This window comes from Spinacia oleracea, chromosome 1 (assembly GCF_020520425.1).
Source record: "Spinacia oleracea cultivar Varoflay chromosome 1, BTI_SOV_V1, whole genome shotgun sequence".
Taxonomy (NCBI): Eukaryota; Viridiplantae; Streptophyta; class Magnoliopsida; order Caryophyllales; family Amaranthaceae; genus Spinacia; species Spinacia oleracea.
The window spans coordinates 134,067,625-134,093,669 of NC_079487.1; the positions used below are offsets into that span (position 1 = coordinate 134,067,625).

General features: G+C 35.0%; 2 protein-coding genes and 1 non-coding gene across 5 annotated transcripts; 1 reads left to right on the plus strand and 2 right to left on the minus strand.

The window, feature by feature from the left end:
- The first annotated feature begins 8,444 nt into the window (after positions 1-8,444).
- Positions 8,445-8,517, plus strand: TRNAR-UCU (transfer RNA arginine (anticodon UCU)). Its single transcript has one exon. It is a non-coding gene; the product is annotated as a tRNA-Arg (tRNA).
- Positions 8,518-9,549: 1,032 nt separating this feature from the next.
- Positions 9,550-14,059, minus strand: LOC110793585 (D-cysteine desulfhydrase 2, mitochondrial). Of its 3 annotated transcripts, XM_021998482.2 has the most exons (9): positions 13,929-14,059; positions 13,588-13,718; positions 12,965-13,291; positions 12,196-12,238; positions 12,025-12,072; positions 11,731-11,895; positions 10,862-10,991; positions 10,608-10,778; positions 9,550-9,954 (listed from the first exon to the last, which is right to left on the minus strand). In XM_021998482.2, the coding sequence occupies exons 2-9, from the start codon at positions 13,672-13,674 to the stop codon at positions 9,723-9,725; spliced, it is 1,203 nt and encodes a 400-aa protein (XP_021854174.2). In that variant the 5' UTR covers positions 13,675-13,718; positions 13,929-14,059; the 3' UTR covers positions 9,550-9,722. The 3 variants fall into 3 exon arrangements, with proteins under 3 accessions (XP_021854174.2, XP_021854169.2, XP_056686026.1); XM_021998477.2 differs by having other exon boundaries at positions 11,731-12,072; XM_056830048.1 differs by having other exon boundaries at positions 9,829-9,968; positions 11,731-12,072.
- Positions 14,060-15,170: 1,111 nt separating this feature from the next.
- On the minus strand, positions 15,171-25,168 carry LOC110793577 (oxysterol-binding protein-related protein 1D). The gene is made up of 8 exons (XM_021998471.2): positions 24,126-25,168; positions 22,113-22,466; positions 21,247-21,334; positions 18,862-19,319; positions 18,268-18,423; positions 17,730-18,038; positions 16,502-16,846; positions 15,171-15,684 (listed from the first exon to the last, which is right to left on the minus strand). Exons 1-8 carry the CDS (start codon positions 24,762-24,764, stop codon positions 15,493-15,495), a joined length of 2,541 nt encoding a protein of 846 aa, XP_021854163.2. The 5' UTR covers positions 24,765-25,168; the 3' UTR covers positions 15,171-15,492.
- Positions 25,169-26,045: the final 877 nt, after the last annotated feature.

Genomic DNA, 26,045 nt, shown 5'->3' on the forward strand with positions numbered 1-26,045 from the left:
TATAAATTATATAAAAAATTGATATTTAAAAAATATATATCGATACGAATCTAACATTATTACGTATGACTATAATTTTCTTACGTGTGAATCATAAAATATAGCCAAAGTCATAGTATTAATATTGTAAAAAAAATGATGCGATATTTCCTGATCATTGGATGTTTCATCTATATCAATCCTATTATCCTATTATCATTATGTGAATTCACTCACCACTTACAAAATAAAAACAATATGAATAATAGCTTTAGAGGGTATACAAGATGTTTGATGCGCGATGATCGTAGTTTTGCAGAAAACGAGTTTGATTTGATTCGATTTGTTTTGTATTTGATAGATTCAGATTTCTTTTGTAGATGCCGTATGACTTTTTATTAATGAATTGTTTTTAATTCAAAAGAATAATAATAGCTTTCCATCTGTGCATGTTTTGGCGTATCACGAGGGGTGCAGCAGGATGTGGTTCTACACTTCTACTTCTTTCTAAGAACACACGTGTGTCCAAATTTGTTAATTAGTACCCAAAAAATATGATCATGACAATAACATTAGTTAATTAGTGTTAATACACTATTTCGCCATTTCTGTCCCATGGCTCTTTTCTGCATTGGATATTATCCGCCTTCCTATCTCACTCTCTGTATTACAATATGGGGTTTTGTTTGGTCTTTTTGCGGGAACAATGACTAGGTAATAAACTAATAAACTTATTTCAACCAAATTGTGACATACTTCATATATAAATACTACCTTAAAGTTTAATTTGCCCTGTTATGTTAGACCTAATCAACATGAGTCCAACCCGATTTTTCGAGAATTTGGTCAGATCCGGCCCGAAGGTTTGATTTTTTTAAACGGGTTTGGGAAACTTAAAACTACACTTTATAGTTATAAATTTGGCCGGCCCGAAAATGATCAAAAAAACCCGGTATTTTAGGGCCAAAATAGCGGGTTGGGCACAAATTTTAGGCCCGACCCAACATACAAGGCTGATTTTTTAATCTCTCGGCCCGGTCCGCCATTTGATCAGGTCTACGTTATAACGTACACACATCCTTTTTAATGGGTGCAATACTGTAATCCATATGCGGCATATACCTATGTCCATATTTAACAAAAAAAATTGTTGTCAGTTTTCAAAATCACATAATTACTAAATAGGTATGACTTTTCTTTGGTTCATGATTAAAGTAAATAATATGAATTTCAAAATCATAAAACAAAAAATAAAACTGGCAATGGTACCGAACAACATGCTACTACTGAAGTGATCACGTATATGAATTGAATTAGTACAAGTATGTCATACAACTATATTCCAAAGAGATGCTTGATCACACTAGGTCAAATTCTTAGTATGTAATGTATGTAGTAAGATGTTGTGTATAATAGTGTAAACAATAGACCGAGACAGAAAATTCCTCCCGTGTACATAAATAAAGGGTGATGATAAAGGTCACAAATTGCGACATCTTACGTGTCGAAGTTTAATTGGTACATATAGGGGGCCATGTAGGCTATGCGTCATCAGAATATTTTTACTATCAATGCAATATTTTTACTATGAAAATATGTAAATAAGATATTCGATATAAAGAAGGAAATAAATTAGAATATTAAGATTTTCCTACTTTTTTTTTTGAAACTTGTATAATATGTTACGGTATATATGTTAAATATTTTAATTTCCAATTTAAATCATGACAATAAGCATGACATGTCATCATTGTGACACGCCTTAAAGATCGCATGTGACGACCTTTATCATTTTCGATAAATAAAATGAAAAGAGTAATGAAAGGGATGTATCCTCTATCGTCTCTCCCACCCTAGATAGCTGTAGTGAATAGCAAAAGAACTACTACAATCCTACAAAGTCCAGTATAAAGTTGGAATATCAAACAAAACATTCCACAAAAATCAGAATATCACATTTTCAAACATTTGCTTGTTATTTTAGCCCCACTCCTGCCCTACTCATCGAGTGATCGAGTTCTTTAAGGATTTTAACGTAATTTGTTCTCTTTATGTAATATATAGAAGTAGAACTAGCTACTTAATATGTTCTTCTTCGATTTTTGTCGTCAAACTTTGTAAATTTTGACTTCTCAGATCCTATAAGAGTATCTTTCATAATCACTAACAAGTTCCCCACTTTGTGATTTGGAGGTCACAAGTTCGAGCCCCATCAACTGCGAAATGCTTGGGAGTGGCTCAAGCGGACCTGCGGAGCTGAGCTGGTTAACCTGTGCTAGCTGCTGGTTTAGTTAGGGTCTCTTCTTCTTACCTATTATATATATATATATATATATATATATATATATATATATATATATATATATATATATATATATATATATATATATATATATATATATATATATATTAAAAACTATTGATCATAATATTAAAAACTAATCAAAACATGTGAAAAGTCACCAATATTAGGATTAACTTGTTATATACCGTGTGCGTGCAGGATATTTCGAAAAATAAAATAAAAATAAAGTAAACTGGATGTATTTATAATCTACCAATATACTTAATGTTTAGTACTACGTACTTTGTATAAATGTTTTTTTTTTTTTTTTAGCTTCTTATATGCAACTCAAAGGATTTGTTCGCTTCAGCTTATTTTAATTACTTCTTACTTATTTCAGAAAATACAAGTTTCTTTTCTGTACAATTTAACACATATTAAATAAGTTTAAATAAGTTAATTTCAGTCAAATACAAATGAACGAAACAAAGTCCGAGAACTTGTCATTTCCTTAGATTATCTAATATCTAGGCCTATGTGCATGATAAACAACACGTCAAAAAGAGCTCTACACAAGGAAATGGACAAATTGAGCTCACTTAACTTCAATTAATTTGCAACCAATCAAAAATTGTACGAGTCCTTGATAATCCAATAATTCAACAAATGTATTGAAATTTGTATTTTGAGGACAAAATGAATTAAATTAAGGTTTTCATAGGATTCTTTAATTAGGTGATCATATATTATTACTACTAATAGTATATTATTATTTGAAGATTATATTTGGAACATGGTAGTATGGAGAACCAAATTGCAAGGAAGAAAGCAAAGTTAGCTTGGGAGCATGTGTTTCTTCTCATAATCAATCATATTTCGACTTTTTGGGGAACTCTTTCTCAATTTCCGGAGTGTCAAACTCATATCTACTACTCGTACATACGAGTATAAATTAAAGATAGAGAGATTCGATATCGTGATTATCGTACACAAGCCGTCAGTCTTAACCATTAGATTAAAGACATCATAAAATATAATTTTGTCTCTTTCCGGGAGAGGTGGAAAATCGCTCAGATTCCATAGAAGGCAAATTATCTCGAATTTTTAAATTGACAATTTTGATAAAAGGTACAATGTGTTAACAAACTAGACACAAAATTAAAGTTGCAAAATCATTCAGCTAAATCAAATGTTATTGTGTGATATGAAGTATTTCATATATGTTGTTAATTAATCTCATTGTGTGATATAAAGTATACTTTTAAAATATCAATTTTTTATATCAGCTTTTACTAATATACAATTGCGCGCATATACTTACAGTTAAATTGATAAACGCGTCACTCAAACTGTTACAAGTATTTTAGAATGTGAGCTTTCTTCTTATAAATGATACAACCGGTTGTACTCCGTAACTTATAAGGTAAGAAATTATTTATCATACTACTCCCTAGGCCGTACTACGTAACAAATTAATCCGTACCAAATAAGGGATTTGTGAATTGTGAGTTACAGGAAACAATAATTCAAGAACAGTTAAAGGCAGCTCGATCTACACTATTTACAGTTATCTTTAGATGACATACGCTCCAATGAATAAATTTGATAACACAATGATCCTTTTGACTTCTCCAAACTGTTTTTTCAGTTATGACAACACAGTTTTTTTTTTTTTTTGAGTGACCAATATCAAACAACCCAACTATCTTAAATAAAAAATTTAGAGGTAATTAATTAAGCCAAGGTTGATCATAAAATGACATTGTAGTATGTTACTAGAGACTAACACAATTAGCAGCACCCATAGGCGCGTATTTAGCTGATTGGGTACTCCCTCTGTATTTTTTTGGAGTTACATGTTGACTGACACAACTATTAAGGAAAAATAGTTGAATTTAATATAATAATGATGTAAGTGAGGTAGTTAACAATAAAGAAAAAAGCAATTGGATCGGAGTGTAAAAGTCACTAAAAGTAGAATTATGGCCCATAAGAAAGAATAAATAATACAGAGAACAAATTCGGTTAGTGGAAATAAAAGTTACCAAAAATGTAATTGAAACTCTTAAAAGATACGGTCGGAAGTAGTAATTGTATTTAAAAAAATAAATACGGAGAGAGTATTAGTTTCAGGCCCTATATATAGTGTTGCCTTAAATCCAAGTACGACTCTAATACGTACTCCCTCCGTCCCTTAATACTTGCACCGGTTTGACCGGTGCGGAGTTTAAGACATTTGAATTGACTTATTAATTTAATGGGTGTTAGTTGATAGTGGAGTATTTTTTTAATATAGTTAGCGGAAAATGTGTAAGGGGTGGGAAGTGGTGAGTGTGGGGTAAGAATTTTTAAATTATTTTTTGTATGGAGTATGGCTGTATGGGTGTAGTGGGTTAGTAGGTAAGTGTGAGAAATAATATAATATTGGTAAAAATTTCCATTTATAGAAGCGGTGCAAGTATTAAGGGACGACCCAAATAGGAAGCGGTGCGAGTATTAAGGGACGGAGGGAGTAGCTAGTTAGACCAACAAAGTTGTTTAATGACTTTTATTTATTTATTAACATACCAAAAGTTAAACTAACCTAGGGTTTGATATGATGCATGTAAAGCTATTGATTAAACTGTGTAGCAAAAAGGAAGAGTTTGCATTAAATCAATCTCGTAGTGCTTGTGTTTTTTTTGCATTATGACATGGCCTACTTTTTATAGAAACAAGTTGTTTTCTATATTGGGACTTTTATTCTTTATGCTTATGAGCAGTTGATTACTTTTGGGAGACATAAGAGTAAAATTAAACAAAGGAATGCTCATCTCTTTTTTTAAGTGAAACTTACAATGTTTTATAAAGTGCTTTTTTTGAAATGGAAAATGATCTTAACAAATCTCCGTTCGTCCTCTCATTGTAAAAGTACAATGGTTTGAGTTAATATTGCGAAAAATACTAGACTCAAATTTTGAATTGCCATTAGCTTATACTCCCTAATTTTATTAATACTTACATTTGTGAAAAATACCAGACTCAAACCGGATGATTCTTTATTCGAAGATGACCTGAACCGAATAAATCCGATAATACTAATTAAATGACTTACCAACTACTACCTCCGTTTCAGAAAGTTCTTTACGCTTTGGAAAATGTGTCAAAAGCATGAAAACTTTGACCGTAAATTCCCACTATTATATTCATCAAAATATTACATATGAAATTGGATATATTAGTAGTTAAATATTGCATTGTAGTCCGTGCAAATAATAACTGTAAAGAACTTTATAAAACGGAGGTAATATCATTTTCATGGATTACTATTTGTGCTCCAAGATTTAACAAATGCACAAAAGGTAGGGGTGGGGAAAGCAATACACTATACACTAACATAAACATTTGACAAAATAAAAAAAGAGGGGGACCATATATCCTTTATTAACTCTCCCTTGTTATGAGGAATGTTACCAATTGCCAACTCTTTTCTTGTTCGTTTTTATTTGTGACCTTAAAAAGTTAGGACATCTGCCCACCATTTTTTCCTTAACACTATGTTGTTTTCTAAATAAAATAAAATAAAATAAATTAAAGAATAATAATAAGTAAGTGGGATATTATATGGTCCATGCTTTGTTCCAGCATTGTGGCGAATCGTTTTTCATGTTCTTCTAAGTTCTAACTGTGTGTTGGGAGTTTGGGACTGGGGAATTGCCTCATCAAATAGTACGGAGTACTATATATAATTACTCTCCCTTAAAAAAAAAATATTAAAAGAAATATAGAATTACTCATATAGGAAATATATAATTTTATATTATTATTTTATCTATTTTTCTATAACTGATTTCTGTTATTAGTTGGTTAGGGTCTTTGTATATATTCCCTAGTCTACTTGCTTCTCTAGTGATGTATTCGGTTTTGATTCACAATATTCTGAATACAATTCTCTTCTTCTCTCTCTGATATTTTGCTCAAACTCTTCAACTCACTACTCCTATAAGGCAGTCTTCTATCAAATAGATTTGTCTTACAGTATTTGAACTTATTTTTGCCGAAAAAACTTATTTATGTGTGTGTAAATTGTTTGAAAAAACTTTTCTTTGCTGAACTTAACCTATGCGAACTTATATTACAAGTAACTTACTGAATTTCCTTTTGCTGAAACAAGGTTTTATTTGGTTCAAATGAATTTGACTGAAATTAACTTATCTCAACTTATATAAACTTATATGTGTGTGTAAATTGTCTTGACTTATTTTTACTGAACTGAACTTATATTTACTGAAAGAAAAGTCAAAATAAATTAAAATAAGTCGAAACATACAGCCCCTAAGTAAAAAATAAGATAAAATAAGTTGAAACAAACCGATCCTTAGTCAAATTGGCATACAACGTGTTTGTGCCATGGAATGAGTAATACACAAAGTGGGTAGGAAACGAGTGACATAAAATGTGATTTGACAGTTAAATAAAAACAGGCGACAATTTTTAAGAATTCGTATATAATTATTTATGTAATATGTATACTATACTTTTGTATATTATTTATTATTATTATTATAATGTTAAAAAGGATGGCAATAATTGTGGTTTTTGTCTAGGTTCGACAAATAGAAGTAGGAGAACTCTGTGATCAAGAATAATGTTTGATGATATAAAAATAGTTGCGGTTAATAAGCCCAATGTATGTAGTCATACATTAATGTTTCACTTTTGTACTTGCTATGTATTCGATCAATCTCCACTTCTTTGGTGCACATCCACCTACTTCGACATGTATATGTACGAGGACTTGTGTGTATACGCAATTTCTCTAGCATTTGCTCAATTCGATGTTGTTCGTGCTAGTACTAAAATATTTGATTAATTAATGAAAATTTGAATAAATTTATGGGTGATGATAAAGGTCGCAAGTTGCGACAACATTTAGTTGTCGCAATCTTATGTGTCGCAGTTTAATTGGTACATATAGGCGCCACGTAAGCTATGCGTCATCCGAATATTTTTACTACCAATGCAATATTTTTACTATGAAAATATGTAAATAAGGTAGTCGATATAAAAAAGGAAACAAATTAGAATATTAAGATTTTCCCACCTTTTTTGTACATATATAATTGGTTATATATAAGTTAAATATTTCAGTTTCCAATTTAAATCATGACATGTAAACATGCCATGTCATCATTGTGACACATCTTAAAGGTCGCATGTTGCGACCTTTATCATTTTCGTAAATTTATGGTGAATGGGGTTAGCAGGGTCGTCTGCGACAATTTGTAGGTCTTGTGCTAAATACAGATATTCGACCCCTACAATTTTTTACGGGCAATTATTTAATGTAAACCACATAATTATTATATTAATATTGTTTTATTTATACAAAATATAAAGTCAAAATAATTATATGGTTTAACGTTTTCTATGTGTTGGTTTGAGAAAATTGATGAAAAGGTTTGATGGGCATGAAAAAAGCAAATAAAAAAGGATGTAGGTGAAGAATCGAACCCTGAAACAAAAATTACATAATGCATAATAAAGTAGCTATTAAATATATAATATTTGTTCTTGGTAGTTTAACCAACATAATTCCTTTTGGGGCCCAAAAATTTTGTGGCCTGGTGTTGTAGGTTCGGCTGGACCTCCATTTAGCCGGCCCTGGGGGTTAGGGCAATGATGATGGTTTACTTATCAATTTCATCTTTGTAAATGTTGTATTACTGAATATTAATGAAATTATTTTTCCTCGTCAAGAAAAAGTTCGACAGAGTTACAACCTCTTTATGCAATCAAAATGTTCAAGTTTGTGTAAAATGAAAGTGAAAATTTTAAAATGCAAGTATGGTTACCACATTATCAAGCATAAGTCAATACGAGTAGTGTTTATGAGAATACTTAGTAAATTGCTAGTGGTGTGATAAAATGATTATCATGTGTACTACAAAATAATAAATAACGAGAAAGGGACATCTCTTATATTTATTATAATGTTATCATTTAAGCTACAAATTTATAATTAGCATTTTTTGTATTATGAATATGACATGATTGTTCACTTTGATGAAATATAATGTTAGTTGTTGCTAATTTGCTACCATAAGTCTAATGAAATCTAATGTTAAGGATCCGTGTATTGTCATCTAGAAACTCTCTCTAATTATATAAATAATATAAAAGTGAAGAAAGAATACAACAAGCGCTCGTGGCCTAATGGATAAGGCATTTGACTTCTAATCAAAGGATTGTGGGTTCGAGTCCCACCGAGCGTGGTTTTATTTTTTTCATTTTTAATTTTGTTTTTTGGGTTAATAAATTTGTCTAATCTAGTATTAAAAATTGTAATGCAATTGTCTTATCATTCTGTTTGAAAATTTTATGGTATTAGTATTATCACCTTTCAAAGTATTTCACGGTTGTGGAAAGAAAAAGGTAAAATTACGAACACGTTTTCCAACAAGTCAAACATGAGGATATGCCTTTTTGTATGTACTCCATTTAGACTTGACTTATTATAACCTCTATTACACATCCGAGTAAATCTTAAAGATGTATTTCTACTCAATATGTAAAACATATATGCTAGATGTGGACTTGGGTGCATATAAGATTTTCACGTCTAGTGAAAAATATGCATGTGGAGGAATTGTACAACAAGTGGAGAGTAGTAGGAGTAGCCAACAATGGTTGTGGGTCGCCGTGCTTTGGGCCGAGCCCATGTGCCATGGCCTGAATGGGCCCGACCCACACCAAAGCCACTTGCAACTTGCCGGATCCAAATTTAAAAAAGGTGGCTCACGTGCCGGACAACACCGAACCGTCGTGCCTAAAACCTAACTTTAAAAAAGTGACCCACAAGTCCACAACCAATGATTTCATGCTCGTGCTTTTTAATTATGGGCCGGGCCGTGCTGTGCTTCAGCCCGGCTCCGGCCCTCTGCTATCTTTAGCAGTAGCTACTAGCTAGGAAGAGCATAGGGATAAATAGACCCCATTTAAACCATTGAAAACCGTCAGGCATAAGTCTTATCGAAGTGTCGGTTTAGTGGTAAAAAAGATAGGCTTCCACCATTCAAACTCACCTCCATCACTAATTAGCCTTCCCCTGACATCTCCTGTAAAAAGAAAACTGGGCCATCTTTCATTTCAGTATAATAAACCTGTTAACTACTTATCCCCTTCCTTTTTCTAGTATTGCCAATTTACTGAGCAGTGGTGATCCACCTATCATCTACAGCTAGATCAGATTAACCCAATGCCGTACCCAGTTCACAAAGCTCCCGCTATTTAGCAAAGGGTTCGGGGAAAAGTCAGAAGAAACCTATTTAGAAAATAATGTTATATTCAATTTTACTGACTGTTCCAACTTCAATTTGGGCACTACATTACCCAGAAAAAAGGAAAAAAAAACCCTGTATTTTTCTCAGCAAAATTTGAATGAATTTCACTGTTTCAGGTCATAAATGAAGTGTAACTCTTATCCTTTAAGTGTACTAAAGTAGGATTTGTATCTTTGTGCTAGTCCAAACATGCCAAGGGTGCCTCCTGTATGCAGCATTACCACCTTTGCTCCTTTGTCTGATTGCTGCTGGCTTAAGCGAACGGCTAACTCCCATGCTGCCAAAGTGTATATTGGATCAACAGGTACTCCTGTTTGGTTAGCTACTTGTTGACAAGCCTTGATTTCTCCCTCCATTACATTGCCAAATCTGCGATAAGTTAGCTACCCGATTTAGACAGAGGCAACATGACATAGTGTAAAAAGTAAGGCTCCGTTTGGTTTGGTGTAAAACGTTTTAAGTGTAAAATGATTTTCCGTGGAAAACATTTTCCAAGGGAAAACACAATTCCAAATTAGTTTTCCTTTGTTTGGTTCCTTAAAAGAAAATGGAAGAAGATGGTGAAGATTGAGGGAAGAAGGGAGCGGGAGGTAAGGAGGAAAAGTGTTTTTCATCCCTTTCAAATGGAAAAGGTTTTTCCACCTTTGAGGGAGTTATGGTTCTATTCCTTGCCAAACCAAACAACGTAAAATGATTGAAGGGGGAAAATCGTTTTCCATGAAAACGTTTTAACACCCTACCAAACGGAGCCTAAGAAGGACAAAAGTATGAGATCGAAGTGGAAATTTAGAGGATGTTGTGACTGCTTAATGAACATAGAAAAAGTTCAGCTTAGGAAACTTAAGTTCAGATGAGAATTTTACAGTTGAGATTAATGATTAGTGATAGGTTTAGATGGTAATAGAGCTGCTGAAACTGTTAATAATTTGATAAAGAATCATTATGAACTAAGCACAGAATGATTTTGGAAGTGATGAAACCATTAGTGTTACTCATTTACCAGAGAGAGGTTGTTAACTCACTTTCTTGGAGTTTCACGGTGCACCCACTGAACGAGGTCATTCTTCAACTCATAATTGCTAATAAGATCAGATGCTGCATATCTTTTAAAATCTGAAATCAGACGCTTTTCCTGTTTCTTGTATCCGTCCAACGTATCAGCCAGCATTACAGAGGTTACCTTCCACGGCAGCCTAATTAATAATGTCGACAGCGTGATTCACTTGCTACTACAAAAAAATAACACAAGATCATAACACGGGAATTTGAACCATACCCAAGAATTAATGCTCCAAGGGCAAAACCAACTGCTGTTGTCCCGGTCCCTGCATCGATCACAAAGTTATATGGCCTCTTTTTTCCAAGTATATGGCTCTGGGATAAGTACTTCACTTGGCGAATGATCCCTGTAGGAGTAAAATTTTAAACAGATATGAGCAGTCATTCTATCACTGTTATCAAAAGGATGCAAAAAAGAAAAGAAAAATGTATAAGTGACTTATCAATTCAAGCACTAAGTAGTTGAAGTTTATGTAGAAGGTTGACAAACATCAAGAATGTGTATAAAGGAAAACTAATTGTCTATGTAACGATTCAATCACTGTTTATGAAATCTATGTAACCCGGACTCTTGACTTAACCTCAAGTAATTGTGTTGGATCATCAAAACTACGACTTAGAATTTCATTCTGGACCAAGAACATGGATATATTTCTTCAAATAACCGAGTTTGACACTCAGACAACTATCAGTAGGTCCGGTGTCTGACATCAAATACCTGGTTGACCTAGTCCAAGTCACACATGTTATCAAAACAATTCCTGGTGTTTGTCTTGTATTTATGGTTCAGGACTTTATCAGAATCTAAATACAGTTGAATCCCATACCCCAACATATATGTCATTGGTTCAGGTTTACTTGAGAAGCATGTTTTTGTCAAACACTATGCCACCACTAAGAAGATGTGAACATTACCTGATATTGACTGTGCGCAATCTAAAAAGCTAGAAAAGAACATATAAAAAGCAACACACAGGATAAATTTACTAGCACCTTTAAGTACATGTAAATGAACAGGGGTAATGTTAAACCAAGATATCAATGATGTGAAAACCCTATAATGCAATGACAGATGCCTGTTCTCACCAAACAATGCCACGGCATCCCCTGCACCCTCCTTAACAATTACGACTTTCCTCGTGCCATCTTCCGTACTTCTATTTGCATTTGTTTGCATGCAATTCGTCCCACTCGGTAAATCAGTGAAACTATCAATAATATCATTGAGCCACACCACGGAACCATTGGGACCTGCAATGACATTTGCATGCCTAAGAAGCATTTCTTCCCTCTTGGCATAGAGTGATCTCGGCACATATATAACATTTCCGTAAATAGATGATATAAGGTTGTATCCAGTCATAATCTCTGGTTGTTCACCTCGAAGAAGCAAATGTGATCTTAGACCTCTTTCAGCGCATGAGACGGCTGCAGAGAACAAATCCGCAAAATGATGTCACTCTTCGTATCTCATATTCTTAAAAATAATGTGCAATTTCCTAATTCATTACAGAATCTTAAGTATGTGGAACACCAATGCACATGACCTACCCACAGCAGCTGTATGTGCACTTTGACACCCTCCACAGGTAACCTAGAAAGCACACCAGTCGGGTGTTACATGGACACATACATTGAATAACTGTGACGGAAGTCACGGCACCAATAGCAAATATGATGGACTCATGGGCAATGCTAAAATGATGATGCTAAAATTTTAGTACATAGGGAAAGATTGAATCCCACAATACAATGCAGTCAAATGTAGAACTTGACAGAAAATATCATCCTTGCCTAAAAAAAACTTCTTCCCTATTATTCAATCAAAGGGATAACAAAGGCATTGATTAAGGAACCAATTTGAATCTTCAGTGGGAAGAAAAAGAATTTGGCAATCGTAACTACTTTTGTATGATGAAGTAGCTCTTGGAAGTTGGAATCATAGTATAGTGATGGTCATAGCCAGAGCGAATATTAACACAAAGCATAAAGATATATATACTTGCTCCGTTCCGTAAATATCGCACCATTTTGTTTTTTTACACTATTCACACTACGACTTTGGCCATTTTTTGTGATTCATACGTAAGAAAATTGTAGTCATGTGGGGTCATGTTAGATTCGTATCGATATATATTTTCTAAATATCAATTTTTTTATAATTTGATAGCCTAACAGAAAATTTAAGCATCATCTTGTCATAAACCGAATTATGTTCAGGAGTACAGCAGCAAATGACTATTCAACTTATAGTATCTTTTAAACTATCAAGCTCCTAAAATAGCCGTGGTTGATACAGGGAAATAAAGCAACAACTCACCACATCAGTGCCCAAGCAATCTTCAATTATAGGAAGTAAAACATCCAGTTTCCTTGCTTTGTTTCCGTTGACAAACGGGTGCAACAGATCATCTCTTACGACGTAAAACAAAGGGTCTTTGCCTCTTTCATCCAACATAGCATCACCCAATTTAGGATATGCATCTATTGAAAAGTTCACATTACCAAAAATCCCACTCCTTGATGTTGTTTCCTTCATTGAAACTGTAATTTGGTGAACTTTGGTATCTGGATTTTCTAATGTCCATCTTCTGTTGAGCAATTTCGATACGGATTCCTCAAGACACAGCTTCAGTTGGGAAGCATCCTAAGGGTTCAGATTATACATATAACATCACATTCCATTGTTTGATTCACCAACTAGCCAATAACCAGTACAAAAAAAATTAAAATTTTCTAAATTTTATTGGTCCAATGGGAAATTTACCAGTTCAAGAATTAATATTTTCCCTGATACAATTTAGACTAAAAATCAAAATCAGAGAGATAACAAAGGCATCTGACATCAAGACATAAAACATCACATTCCATTGTTTGATTCACCAACTAGCCAATAACCAGTACAAAAGATTCAAAATCGGAGAGATAAAGGAAGAGACAAACCTGGGAGTTGTTCACAGAATTGCGGGAAAGAACCCCATTTCTTTTAGCTGCAATAACTGAACTTCTCGGCCAATGATGCAGCTTCATATTATGTGGCAGCTCATGAACATTGCTTAGTTTGATGATTTTGGCTGCGAAAAGATCAATACAATCACCAATTTCAAGTTTAAATTATCAGCACTAATCATATTGATAGAGATAAACAGAACCCAGATTCACAATTCAATGGTAGGGTTACCAAATTCTGCAAACTCAGTCGCATAAAATTAAGTTGAAATAAGCAATACGAGTTTAAACTAACAGCAAAAAAACAGAAATGAAACAGTAGATAGGTAATTAACCTCGATGGGATGAAGGAGCATAAAGATGAGGAGCTTTCAATTGCCACTCTCAGTTTCGGATAGCTTAGGGGAGAGCGAGAGATAGAGCATCTCCAATGTCATTTGAAGCTATTTTGTTTTTTTAGCTAATTCGTGCTCCATTGACTACTACAGAGTAAATAGCTTGTTATTTAAATTGATATCATTTATCAATTAATTATTTGATAATTTTTGGGAGTTAATTGTCAAGTAAATTAGTTTCTAAGTCTGTTCAATGAACGGATTGTTTGGTGGTCTGTTTTAAAGTGCTAATTTTATTGAAGGCTTAGGAGTTAGGAATTTAGAACATATTAGGTGTACTCGGGTGTACGGTGCACGGCGTGTACCATCTCATATTTTCTCCTTATACCACTCAAGGCCACAAAAATACCCTTGGGTGCACGACTGCACGGTGCATCTGAATGCACCTAATAATTTTCATAGGATTTTAGTAAAAATATATGATTTATATAGAGATGAAAAATGTATAAATTAGATGGTGAATTAATATCGAGGGTTAAAAAGGAGAATGACACATGTCATTTAATAATCTATGGTCCTTTATTTTTTTATTTTTTAAATACTAGGTATTGCTTAGTTTAAAACAAGTTAATTTGTTATTGCTATTAGCTTGAAACTTCTATAAATTTCAAGTCATTCCCTAACTACAACTGTTGGAGATTCTCTTAAGAGCTTTGGGCCTCCCAATATGCAGGGTTTTGAAAATCTAATTCTAATGTACGAAGTAGCTAATTACCTACATTCTCTTAAAGGTGAGCCACGAATCGAGTAGCTCGTGAACAAATTGGACTCAGCTCGGCTATAATTCAGCTTGACTTGACTCGTTTGTGTAGAGAGACTATTACAAAGGGCTAAATACGTTTTGTTACGCCGCTACATGTCAAAAGTCCGTAACTCAACAAGCTCAAATTTGGTCATACAACTCATACTATTAGTAGCGGATTTTTCTAACAATACTTATATTTTGCTAATAAAACTGATTAAGTTTAAATACACATGATATTGTACTTCCTTTACACCCTTGTTGTTTCTCGAATCTTTCATATGTAGCATGTAGGCACCAACTCTTCAGATCCGAGTATATAGTCAAACCGGTGCGAGTATTAATGGACGGAGGGAGTACATACTATTTTCATCGAACAAAAATCTGGAAGCCGAACTTTGAAGGACAATACAGATGACAAGTAGCTTATGTACAAATGGTGACATCCACAACAACTTTTTGGGATCATGTTTTCATAACAAAAGAGGATGGTAGTCCATACAATATGTAGTAGGCCAGAAGCACCAACATGTAGTACTCAGGTAGAGTAGGGTAAAAAAACCCGAGTACCTACAAGAAAACAACTAAATGCAACTTACACTGGCTAGTAGCTACACCCGACCTACACCTAACAACAATGGTGGTACATTTACTTGAGGAATTACAGTGTAACCGGAACAAGGGCTTTTCTGGAAAGAAAAAATGAAGAATTCAGTTCAGTTCAGTTCGGTTCAGTTCAGTTCAGAACTCAGACCAGATCAGTCATTCTTCTTCTGGTATAGTATTACAGGGTAGGAGTATACTACTATCACTCCTCTGTCCAAATATATCGGAAATCCCTTCCCAATTACCCTTTTCCCTTGTTTCCCAGTAACCACCCATGTAACTGTAACAACCTTCCTCGTCTTTCTGGAACCATCTTGGTTGCCATCCACTTTCTTGGATCCTCCTCGCCTGCATGCACAAGATTTTAATTAAGTTAAAACAAGTTTCTCATTATCTGTTTCAGCTTTTTATGCACTGCATGGCAGACAAGCTAACAAGATTATGCTCAAAACTAATGAAGGGCAAGGAAACAGAAATCAATGTGTCTTCCAATCTGACAAGGACATGTGAACAAATCTTTATACTAATAAGTAGTTAAGTAAATATAGTTGATACTAATGAGCAGTAAGAAATCATAATAACAATCTAGCTTTGGTATAGATTGGAGAGACACAAAATGCAGAAGTCAAAAATCTATTAGGACTATGATTTCAGGGCAACATTTAATTGTGATGCATACAGTTAACTTAACCGGGGGTCCAAGGCATCAACATGAGCTTCATATGTTAAGTATTTTAGGTTGGATAGAGTGTACTCAGATTTCCGCTGATTTTGTTCTGTGAACTTGTCTTGGTAGGTGCAGCGTTTTGCAGGTAGCGAAGATCGAGTCTAAGTTTAGGTTGAAGGTGCGTAGAGTCCTCCAAAGGTCTTATATGTTTTCAAGGCGGAATTATGAATTCTCCAAGTGTAATTAAGTCATTCCCGAATTTATTAATGGGTTGTACTATTTCTTCTTTGAGCTTTTAATTTATAATTTATGGATTATTACTATGCTATGTATATTTTCTATCAATATTATTATTATTATCCACTTCTGGGCATACGCAGTTCATTTATTATCTGTAGAACATCCTTTGGTATGATAGATTGGTAGGTGGGGTGGGTACATTGATGGATGTACTGCAATCAGTACTAGTTAATGTGCTTTAATCAGGATAACACATACCTGTCTTTGCAGCTGTTCAAGTCTGAGTTTCTCTGAATTAGCCAGCTCATATTCTCCATTTTCCAAGTGTCTCTGATCTGGCCTAAGCCTCGAGTCTGTTGGTGGAAGCTTGTCTTGTAAACCAGGAGTCAATTCATTCAAAGATATTGCAAAAGGCGTTAGATTGTATCTCGTCTTTGTAGCAGATTTGTCTCTCTCCCAGAGTAAGACAGCTTCTGTCATCGGATCATAGCCCTTTGGCTTCGTGGTTGGATCCCCTAAAACATAGTACATCGCCTCATCCCATTTCCCTACCAACATTGCGACCTTCTCACCGGTTCTGTTGTCTTGTACAAACCCATGAATCTGTAAGCCAATAGGAAATACAAGCAACATAAGACCATGTATATAAACAATATCAAACAGCAGCTAAGACTAAAGCAAGATGATTTTTAACCACCCTATCAGTGATTCTACAAGAAGAAGAAAAAAACTCAAAGTGCCATTTGGTTCAACAAGTGGAACGGATTTGAAATCAGAAATAGAATTAGAGGGATATGGGGTTTGGTTATCAAACATTTGTTGCTTTCATTGAGGAACGGATTCTAATTCCCATTGTTATTGCTTGGATAGGTTATGCGAGACATAAGTTGACAAGCTTTTTCATCCTTTACCAAATAAGAATCTTGAAGATTATCATTTTCCGAGCACTATTTATATCGCAGGTTGAACACTAAAGTAAACTCCTGTCTCAAGGCATGGACTAGATTTCTAAATCCTAACATCGATACCAAGTCAGCGAGTCGTCACAAATAACTTTAATCACATTATATCAAACTTTGTAAGGAAATTTAGACAACTGTAGCTTAAGTTCCTCCAATTTTATTTTATTTTTTGATATTCCAGCTAGGGAGAAACAACCTCATATGTAGATTCTATAAGACAAAAGTTTCTGCTTAGTACTTTGAATCATCCCTATCAGAAATCGTGAGCAACTAGCATTTAATCAACAGTTACTGATAGAATGCTGAAACTCATCCCATTCATATAGGGAGTTCGAAAGCTCCTGAAACTGGTCGTTCCAAAACTCAATTTGTTAGCGCCATAAAAACGATCTAAGTGCAGGGCATAGCAATACAGGCATACAAACATGGTCCACCTAGGCACCTAGCTAACGAAGCAGTAGACTAATATCATTATGTTTCTTGACACCCATATTTGAGTCGGCAAGCTAAATCAGAAGGATTACCTGATGTGGATTGCGATCTATAATTGATTGCTCTTTGAATTTCAGCTTGCAGGAATAATTTCCACTGCCTTTGATGCGCATGGTGCCATAATGATCACAGTAAATTTTACCAATTATAATGTTGTATATGGAAGTTGTCACCTTGCTCCACTGAAATGTCTCACCATCCTCAAACTGAAGAGTAAGAGCACCAACAGGATCCAGTTGGATGGAACGTCCCCAGAATTTACCCTTGAGATTAGAGTCAGCCCAGAATCTCCAGCCTTTGCCCTCACAATGACAAGCAACGACCATAGGATGATGACTGACCTGCAGCTTCCACAATTTTCAGTTAATGTATGGAAGTGATGCAATAACCGATTCCAATTATACCAGATTTCGGCACAAGCAGAAAATAATTTCCCGATCCACAAAAAAAAAGCATCTAAAATAAATTTTGCAAAAGGCAAGAGTTCAATCAAAATTCTCAGAGTCTTGCCTATAAACGGGTTCTATAGCACACTAACTACAATTTTTGAGCATTTTAAAAAGGAAATACCTTTTCAGAGAAGAAACGAAGGCCTTTGTCTGGATAGTCAGCCTCATAAGTCTCTCCGAGAAGGGGGTTGAAAGGTTTGCATTGGCGACCTTCAGTCGAAGCATAGCCAGATACTGCGAAAGCAGCTACATGCAAGATTCTCATCAAGTCATTTCCCTGCAGTAGTGCAATCAATCTCTTAGTCTATAAATCAATAATAGAACTTGACAACATCATAGATAATTAAAAAAAGAGTACAAAATAGTGAAAGTAAAGGTCGAAGAGAATGATAAAGTGTATAACACCATCAAACACTTAAAAAAATTCAGGAAGGATTAAAAGAGAGCACCTTTCATCCCATTTATACTTGCATTAAAAAATATAAAAGTGCATACATGGTCCATCTAACAAGGATGCAGATATTGAAGTATAAAATTAGAGTCAAAGCGATTGAAGTATCTATTTATTATTAGAAATACATGTATCTCACCTATTCTCAAGTTAAAGTGAACAGTGTTGACTACATCAGGGCGTGAAGAAGAAATAAATATAATTACATAGTAATCACGCTAAGGAACTTTCAGGTCAGACCCAGAAACTTAGAGAGAAACTTACCAGCTTTCCCCATTCAAGAGCTCGATCCACCAAGTAGGAATATTCCAAGTCTTCAAAGCATTTTTGCAGTGAAGAAAGGGGTTCATTAAAGTAAACAGGAAGACAAACTCCAGAAAGGTCCTTCCCAATATTGTCCTTAATGATTGACCATAAGCCCATGGGCTTTTCCTTTTCCTTCGGCTCTGGGAAACTATCCCTTCTCTTTATATAAGGGTATTCTGCAGGTCTAATACCCATTTGAAGCTCCTGTGAACAATCCTGTCCCAGCGAACTGCAAGCATCTGCAAAAGATTCCCTTCCCCGACAAGAGGCACTTCTCAAAAACTCTGAAGCCAAGTAATCATTTGTATCAAAATATGCGCCATCTTCTTCATCTGATTCAGCATCCCCACCTTCTCGACTCTCATTCTCCACATCAGAATCAGATCCACTACCCTCAGACATGAGGGAAAAGAAATCTGCAAGATTTTAAAGAGCAATGATTATTTGTAACAGAAATCAAACTATCATCAGCGCACCAGAGTAAGAAACACTCGAGCATGTGTAGCTTCCTAATTTTTGGGGTTGGGAAGTTGGGGCTGGGGAGAGGAGTTAAATTGGTAATTATTAATAAACAGTTAATGGTCTGTTTGACCAGACTTCTGGAAAACAACTTATGTTTCTCGGAAATAGTTCTACAGAAACAGTTTTCTGAGAAACACTCATGAGTAACAAAAAGTTTGGCCCAAAAATTTAGAAGTGCTTTTAAGAAATAAAAACAGTTCTACATTGTTTCGCCCATTATCCATTTTTTTAGACTTTTACACTCATTTGTTTAATATTTATATAATCATAACTAGTACTCCATAACTAAAGAATGTAATATGGAGTATGGTGTTACAATGATATTGACAACAAAAACTTACAAGTGATACAATCATACAAGGTCTTTCAAGTTTCAACACTAGAATTATGGTGAGAAGGTCAGAAGGGTGAGGGAAAATTATGACACTTAGATTTTAAAATTAATGGTTAAGATGAAATCTTAAAACTTGGAATTTTTTGTTTGTTTTCACTTTCATGATTTCATCTCCATCTTCCTCATAACTCCCGAGCTCCAGACACAACACCCCAAACACAAAAGTTTCATCACTCAATTTCTCTCACTCTTCAAAGCACATTCACACATCACCTACCAGTAATACAAAGGTACATCACTCAATTTCTCGCTCCTCATATTGTCAATTAAATCTCTTCCCAAAATTTCTCACTCGGATTTTCTGGAGAGGAGGACGATTGGTCGAGCTGCAGCCAGAGTGTTAATGGTGAAAGCATCAATTTCCTTCGGAGGCAACTCTTGTCTTCCTCCTCTCACCTTACAATTCAAATTTCATTTTCCCCAATTAATGTCGTGTCAATTTCAATTTCTACAGTTTCGTTGCCGAAAGTATCCAAATTCATCATCAAATGATCGCGAAAATTAATTGTCTGCCCCAATTCTGAATATTATCCAGAAGATTGAAGTATAATTTAAGAGATGCTACTTCTAGAAAAAATTAACGGAAATTAATTGGCGAAATTTAATACAAGGACTTAAAAATTTAAATGAGAATGAGAAAAAGTTATTGGGAAATTTAGAGTTTGGGGGGATGAATTTAAATGGTCGTAAAAATCTGAAATTGTAGCTGTTGGTGGGGCTAATCTAGAGGTGAGAGAATGGTCGGGTGCTGGAGGAGAAAGGAAAGGGTGCGTAAAAGGTAAACTCGTTTCCCATTTTAGTAAGGGGCATGATTGTCTGCAAGAAATTTTTATTAAATGAACAAAGAGCTCCCGACAAATGATATTGAGAAGCTGCATATTGTAGCATCTGCTTCTAGGGGGGCTGGGAATTGATTTAGGCTTCTTGAGATTAAAAACAATTTATCCATATACCCTTGTTCAGCCTGGTTTCAGTTTCTTCACGCAAGAAACACTAAGCTTGACCAAATAGGCACTAAGTATGCATAGCTCATTTTTCTTATACAGTTTGTTAGAGAGAGAGGCTCCTGGTCCTCCTTTGGTGTATAACCTTCTTAAACAGGTAGTCAAAACCTGAAAGTCTATGCAACAGTATGGACATGTTTAGAAAAAAAAATAAGAATATAGTAACTCATAACCAATAAACCATAAAACTGTAGGTGCAAAAGGCAAGAAATTCCAAAAACTGGTAGTTTCAGAAGACATTTCACAAAAAACAAGGAGAGATACATGCAATTATTGTAGAATTGATAAGAATACAATATAAGAGTTACTGCTGGCTGTCCCAAGTCCCAGTCTCACCCAGCTGGAGTCACAGGTGAGACTGAAAGGAAGAATAGTTAAGGGGAAGGGGGCAGAATAGAGTTAAAGCACAAGTGCACAACTAACCGCTAAATCTTCTATTTCCTTGCCCACAACAAGAATCTCTTCTCTTTGTTTCATCTACAACAGTTGTCTCCAACTCTATCTTCTCGCTCTGCAATCCAGAGAAATGCACAAAATATCTCACATTAAGATACCATTTTGAAAACAAAAAAAAAGTATTAACTTGCAACATGGCTTAACTGCATCAAAATGATGAAGACAAAACTTAGACTGTGACAAATTTGAGAATTTTTTACTCTACACTAATTCACCAATCAGTAAAAGCATACTCCTAATGCCTCCTAATGCCCGAGTGATATTTGGCCGGAAACATAAATATCAGAGTCAGGATTAGTATTGAATGATGATTGAGAAAAAGTAACCTCGATAATAGTTTAATTACCCTGGAGGTCCAATGTACTACTAAAACTAACTCAGAGATCAAACCCCAATAAGTGGAATCCATGTCGTGGAAAAGAGAACACAGGAAAGAGAAGTCACTGAATAAACTCTCCACAACTAAAGATACTTTGAAAGATATTGTGTAAGCGAATAAGGAATTAAGGATATATGTATAAACTTGCAACTGTGATTCAAAAGATAGTAGCAGTTTTTAAAAGAATATAGCTAAAGCACAAACGCAGGAAGGAAAAGGGAGATGCATGGTAACTTCGTAACAGGATTCATGGTTTTTAAAAGGAAACATAAACCTTAAGGGTTTTTTGTACCACTTTAAAAGTTATCATGTCATACTATCATAGTACCACACAGTTTATATCAACAGAATTGCGTAATACAAATCCTACTACGGAGAATTTTAATTCTTAGACTGCATATAATAGCCAAATAACCTGACAGTTTTAATAAAGTTGGGTGATTCTGATACATACCTCTAACCGTCTCAAGGTCTCCAGCAAAGAGATGTGTTTGTGTTGAAGAGCTGTAAATTGATTCTTCAGCTCAGAGACTTCTACGAGCATAATAGACTCGCAATCTTTAATCACTGGCTCAGCAACACCTTCCTGTAACATCCTTCGTCGAAGGTTATCTGTTGACACAAGAATGTCTTCAGGAGAAAATTCATTGCTTGAGAGCACCCTGGGGAAAAGATCTTTTGCAGCTAACAGTGCCTCAATCCATGCTGCTCTGTCTTCTTTGGACACACAGCGTAAGTGAAGAGTCTTTGTTCCAGTAAATATGCTCAGTCTTTTATCATCTGACTTGCTTGCACGAACGGAAGAAACCTGTAATGCACAAACAACAGATGAGCCATCTCTGGGGAAAATAACAACTAATCAACTATCACAAGCTAATAGCACATCTGCAGGAAACTACATCTTCTACACAGGAAGGCCTTTCCATTTTCATTTCTGTTACCGCCAGTTCCAATACAGAATAAATAACATTCAAATGACAACTATAAGATTCTATCTTGACCAAGCAGCAGAACCCTTATCAATAATATTAATAAAAATGATATATGACCAGGTCTCTTCAAAATTGAATAAACAAATAGCATGTGAGTGGAAGGCTGATGAATTGTTAAATTTCAGACTAAACAGGGCCACGTAAAAATCAGAGTTGTTTTTAACCATAGGAGCTATCAATCAATATAACAGTCTTTCAATGATAAAATAGAAAAGCTAAGGTGAACCTCAGGAAAAACAGTTTTTCAAATGTAACACTACCTAGTGCCAATTTATACTAAATTCAATACATATAGTCATACACTGACTGTTAGATGCAAGCTTCAGCCATGAACAAGCTATATAAGTCTGCTGACAAGTTCATGCCAAGCAAAGCAGTAGAAAACCACCTACCCTATAGTATGTTCTGTTCAAACCTTCCCTCAAACATTTTCTACGCAATACAGTCTTTGGTTCGTTACCGTACAAATGGTCCCAAAAAACTTATCAGAAAGAGGAATAATATTGAGCAGAGAAAAACAACTCAAATTTGGAAGTCAGACATGATACAAAAATATCTAACACACATCAAAGGAAACTTCCTAACTAAAAACTTAGAGACATTCAATCCATGCAACGTCATAGAAGTTGGGAAATTTAGCACAAGAGAACAGCTCGCCACAAACTGGAATGACTTTTGTGGTCCAACGTATATAAGCATCCCACAGTGCCAAAAATTAAGGGCAAAAAAGGTGTTCAAAAATATAAAGAACAAAGCAAAGGTATGCACTGCAATGCAATAACATTAACAAGGGCGTTGTCTATATAGTGAATCTTCACTTAAGAGAACAGAGCGCATTCCCTCTCCCCCCCCCCCCCCCCCCCTTTTCAACCTTCTATGTCCCAACATTGCTTCAAAGATACTTCACACTAATTTATTTGTTGCACATTTTGATTCAACCAACCAGACAAAGGCATTTATCCTATAGTGAACCAATCTATAAAACTAACTTAAATTGAAATGTGATTTTAATCTTTGTTATTCAGAATTTCAGACTATATTTTCAGCCAAAGTGCCTAATTCTAACCCATGGAATCAATCCAAATACTACATAAAGAAATACCCAGTGCGAACTCTTTGGATCCACACCAACACCAGTCACAGCCAATGTCTTTTGTTTTTCTTTTAAAGTCCATCTAACACAGAGTTTAAACAAATGAACCCGCTTATCCTATTCCACTACAACCACAACTCCCACCAAAAGAACATGGCTTTCCTACAGAGGTCCAAATGTACACAGCCGGACAAGATAACACCTAATTTCACAGAATATCTAACAAAACAATCACATTACAATATCACCCTACTATTAACAAACACAAACTAACAACAAAACACCACAACAAAAATTAAACCATGCAACTCCATCACAATTCATAACAAGAAAGCTAACAATTTAACAAAAATGTAAAGGCATTTCAAAATCAAAATCAGACCTTCAAATGAACTTCTCCATAGGGCTTCCACAGCTTATTATAAGTTGACAAACTATTACTACTACTAACCCTAATACCATTACTACTAAACCCATTATTATTACTACTAATTCCACTACTATTGTTCTTCCTCATATACTTAACAGACTCCTCCCCAATCACTCTCCCACCATTTTTATCTCTCCTAGGGCTCGAACCAGAGACCATGATCTTATCCGGGCCGTGCAATTTATAATAAGATAACACCCCATCTTCTAAAACAAACCACCTTGACCTCCACCCTTTCCCATAATTCACCCATTTGTACAGGATCCCAGCTACCGCACCACCACCATTACCACCGTATAGCCTCGAATCTCTACCGTTCATCGCCATCACATCCTCTGCTTCATGGTGATGCAGCTGATCCAACGCCGTTGTTGCGGTACTACTGCTAACAGACGATACTTGAGCGGAGTAACTATGCCTCGAAAACCCCAGATTGATTCCGTTCCCATTGTTGCCGATTTGATGATGGTGGTAGTTTTTTAGAGAGGTGGAGGGTTCGAACCCTGTTTCTGTCGGTTTCACGATCACGTTTCCGGTGGGGGGTTTCTCCCGATCGACAGAAACTGGGGCAATGCAGCAAAGGGGGTTCATTTTTCTTTTTGAGGAGAGAGAAAATGGGTGTTCGGATTTTGGGTTTTGCTACATTGAAGGGGAGAGAAAGTGGTGGGTTGAGGAGAGAGAATAGGTGGGTTGCAGCAGATCCATTAAATTGACACTGATGAAGTGCAGCAGCAGAGCATCAGAACCAATTTATTAAATGAAAATAAACAAATAAAAATCAAATTAGGAGAGAGAATAATTAGAATAATAAATGGGATTTGGGGAGGAGTAAAATTAAAATGAATGCGAATCAAGAAAAGTATGAAAGAGGAAATGTGTTGCAGGGAATTGAATTGAATTGGGGTTGAAGGAGGGAGGAAGAAGAAGAAGAAGAAGTGGAGGAGGAGTGAGAATAGGAAGAAGGGGGGCAGGTAATGATTGTGAGAGGGAGACAGGTAACATGAACCCTTTTTTGGGCACTTCTTACTTGGCCTTAACCCATTGCAAATTTGTGAGTTGTGGGGGCTACTTTGGTAAATGTCTAGTTTTTAACCAACCAACTTTTGTAAAAAGTTGAATAAAATTTGACATATGTCTAATACGGATCAGAAAATGAGATGCGTTATATTCACCTTATTTCAAATTCAGTATATTCATTTGAATTCTATTTGGTTTCAATTGTGTTTAATAAGATTATCCTGTTGAATTTTTTCAGATCACGTACAATAAGTTTTAATCATGCGAAAAGGTATATGCAAATTTAGGTGAAAAAACACACTTAAATTATTTTCTTTTGTTTTCGTTATATTATTGTAAGAGATGAAGTCGAAAATAGTTGTTGTTAAAAAGAACAGAAAAAACTAAGGATAAATAAAAAAAGAGAGAGCGTGAATATGTGTGAATATTGTGGGGTTTGCAAAACAATTGAAGTTGTGGGGGAAAAAAGTTAACACATTGAAATCTAAAGTGGGTATAGCAAAATGATCAAGTTGATAAGAGTAATTAGTAGGAAAGTATGTAACGGTTTTATATCCAAATAAGGATTGAGTAAGACATGTCTCATATGCATAGTACTAATTTATTTAGAGGTGCGAAAAAGTTTGTCGGAATCCGCCTTACACTAAATAAAAATGAGACGTAAAAGGCTTCTTTTTTAACCAAACATCCTTGAAATATTACTTCAATTGATCGATTTAACCAAAAATAAATAAATTTCAAGGTATTGACTATCAAGAAGATTTGACAATAACTTATAGCCATAGAAATATCAGCCACGAAGTACTTTGTCAAGTTTTGGATTATTGTATACGTCATTGTCACACGTTTATTTTC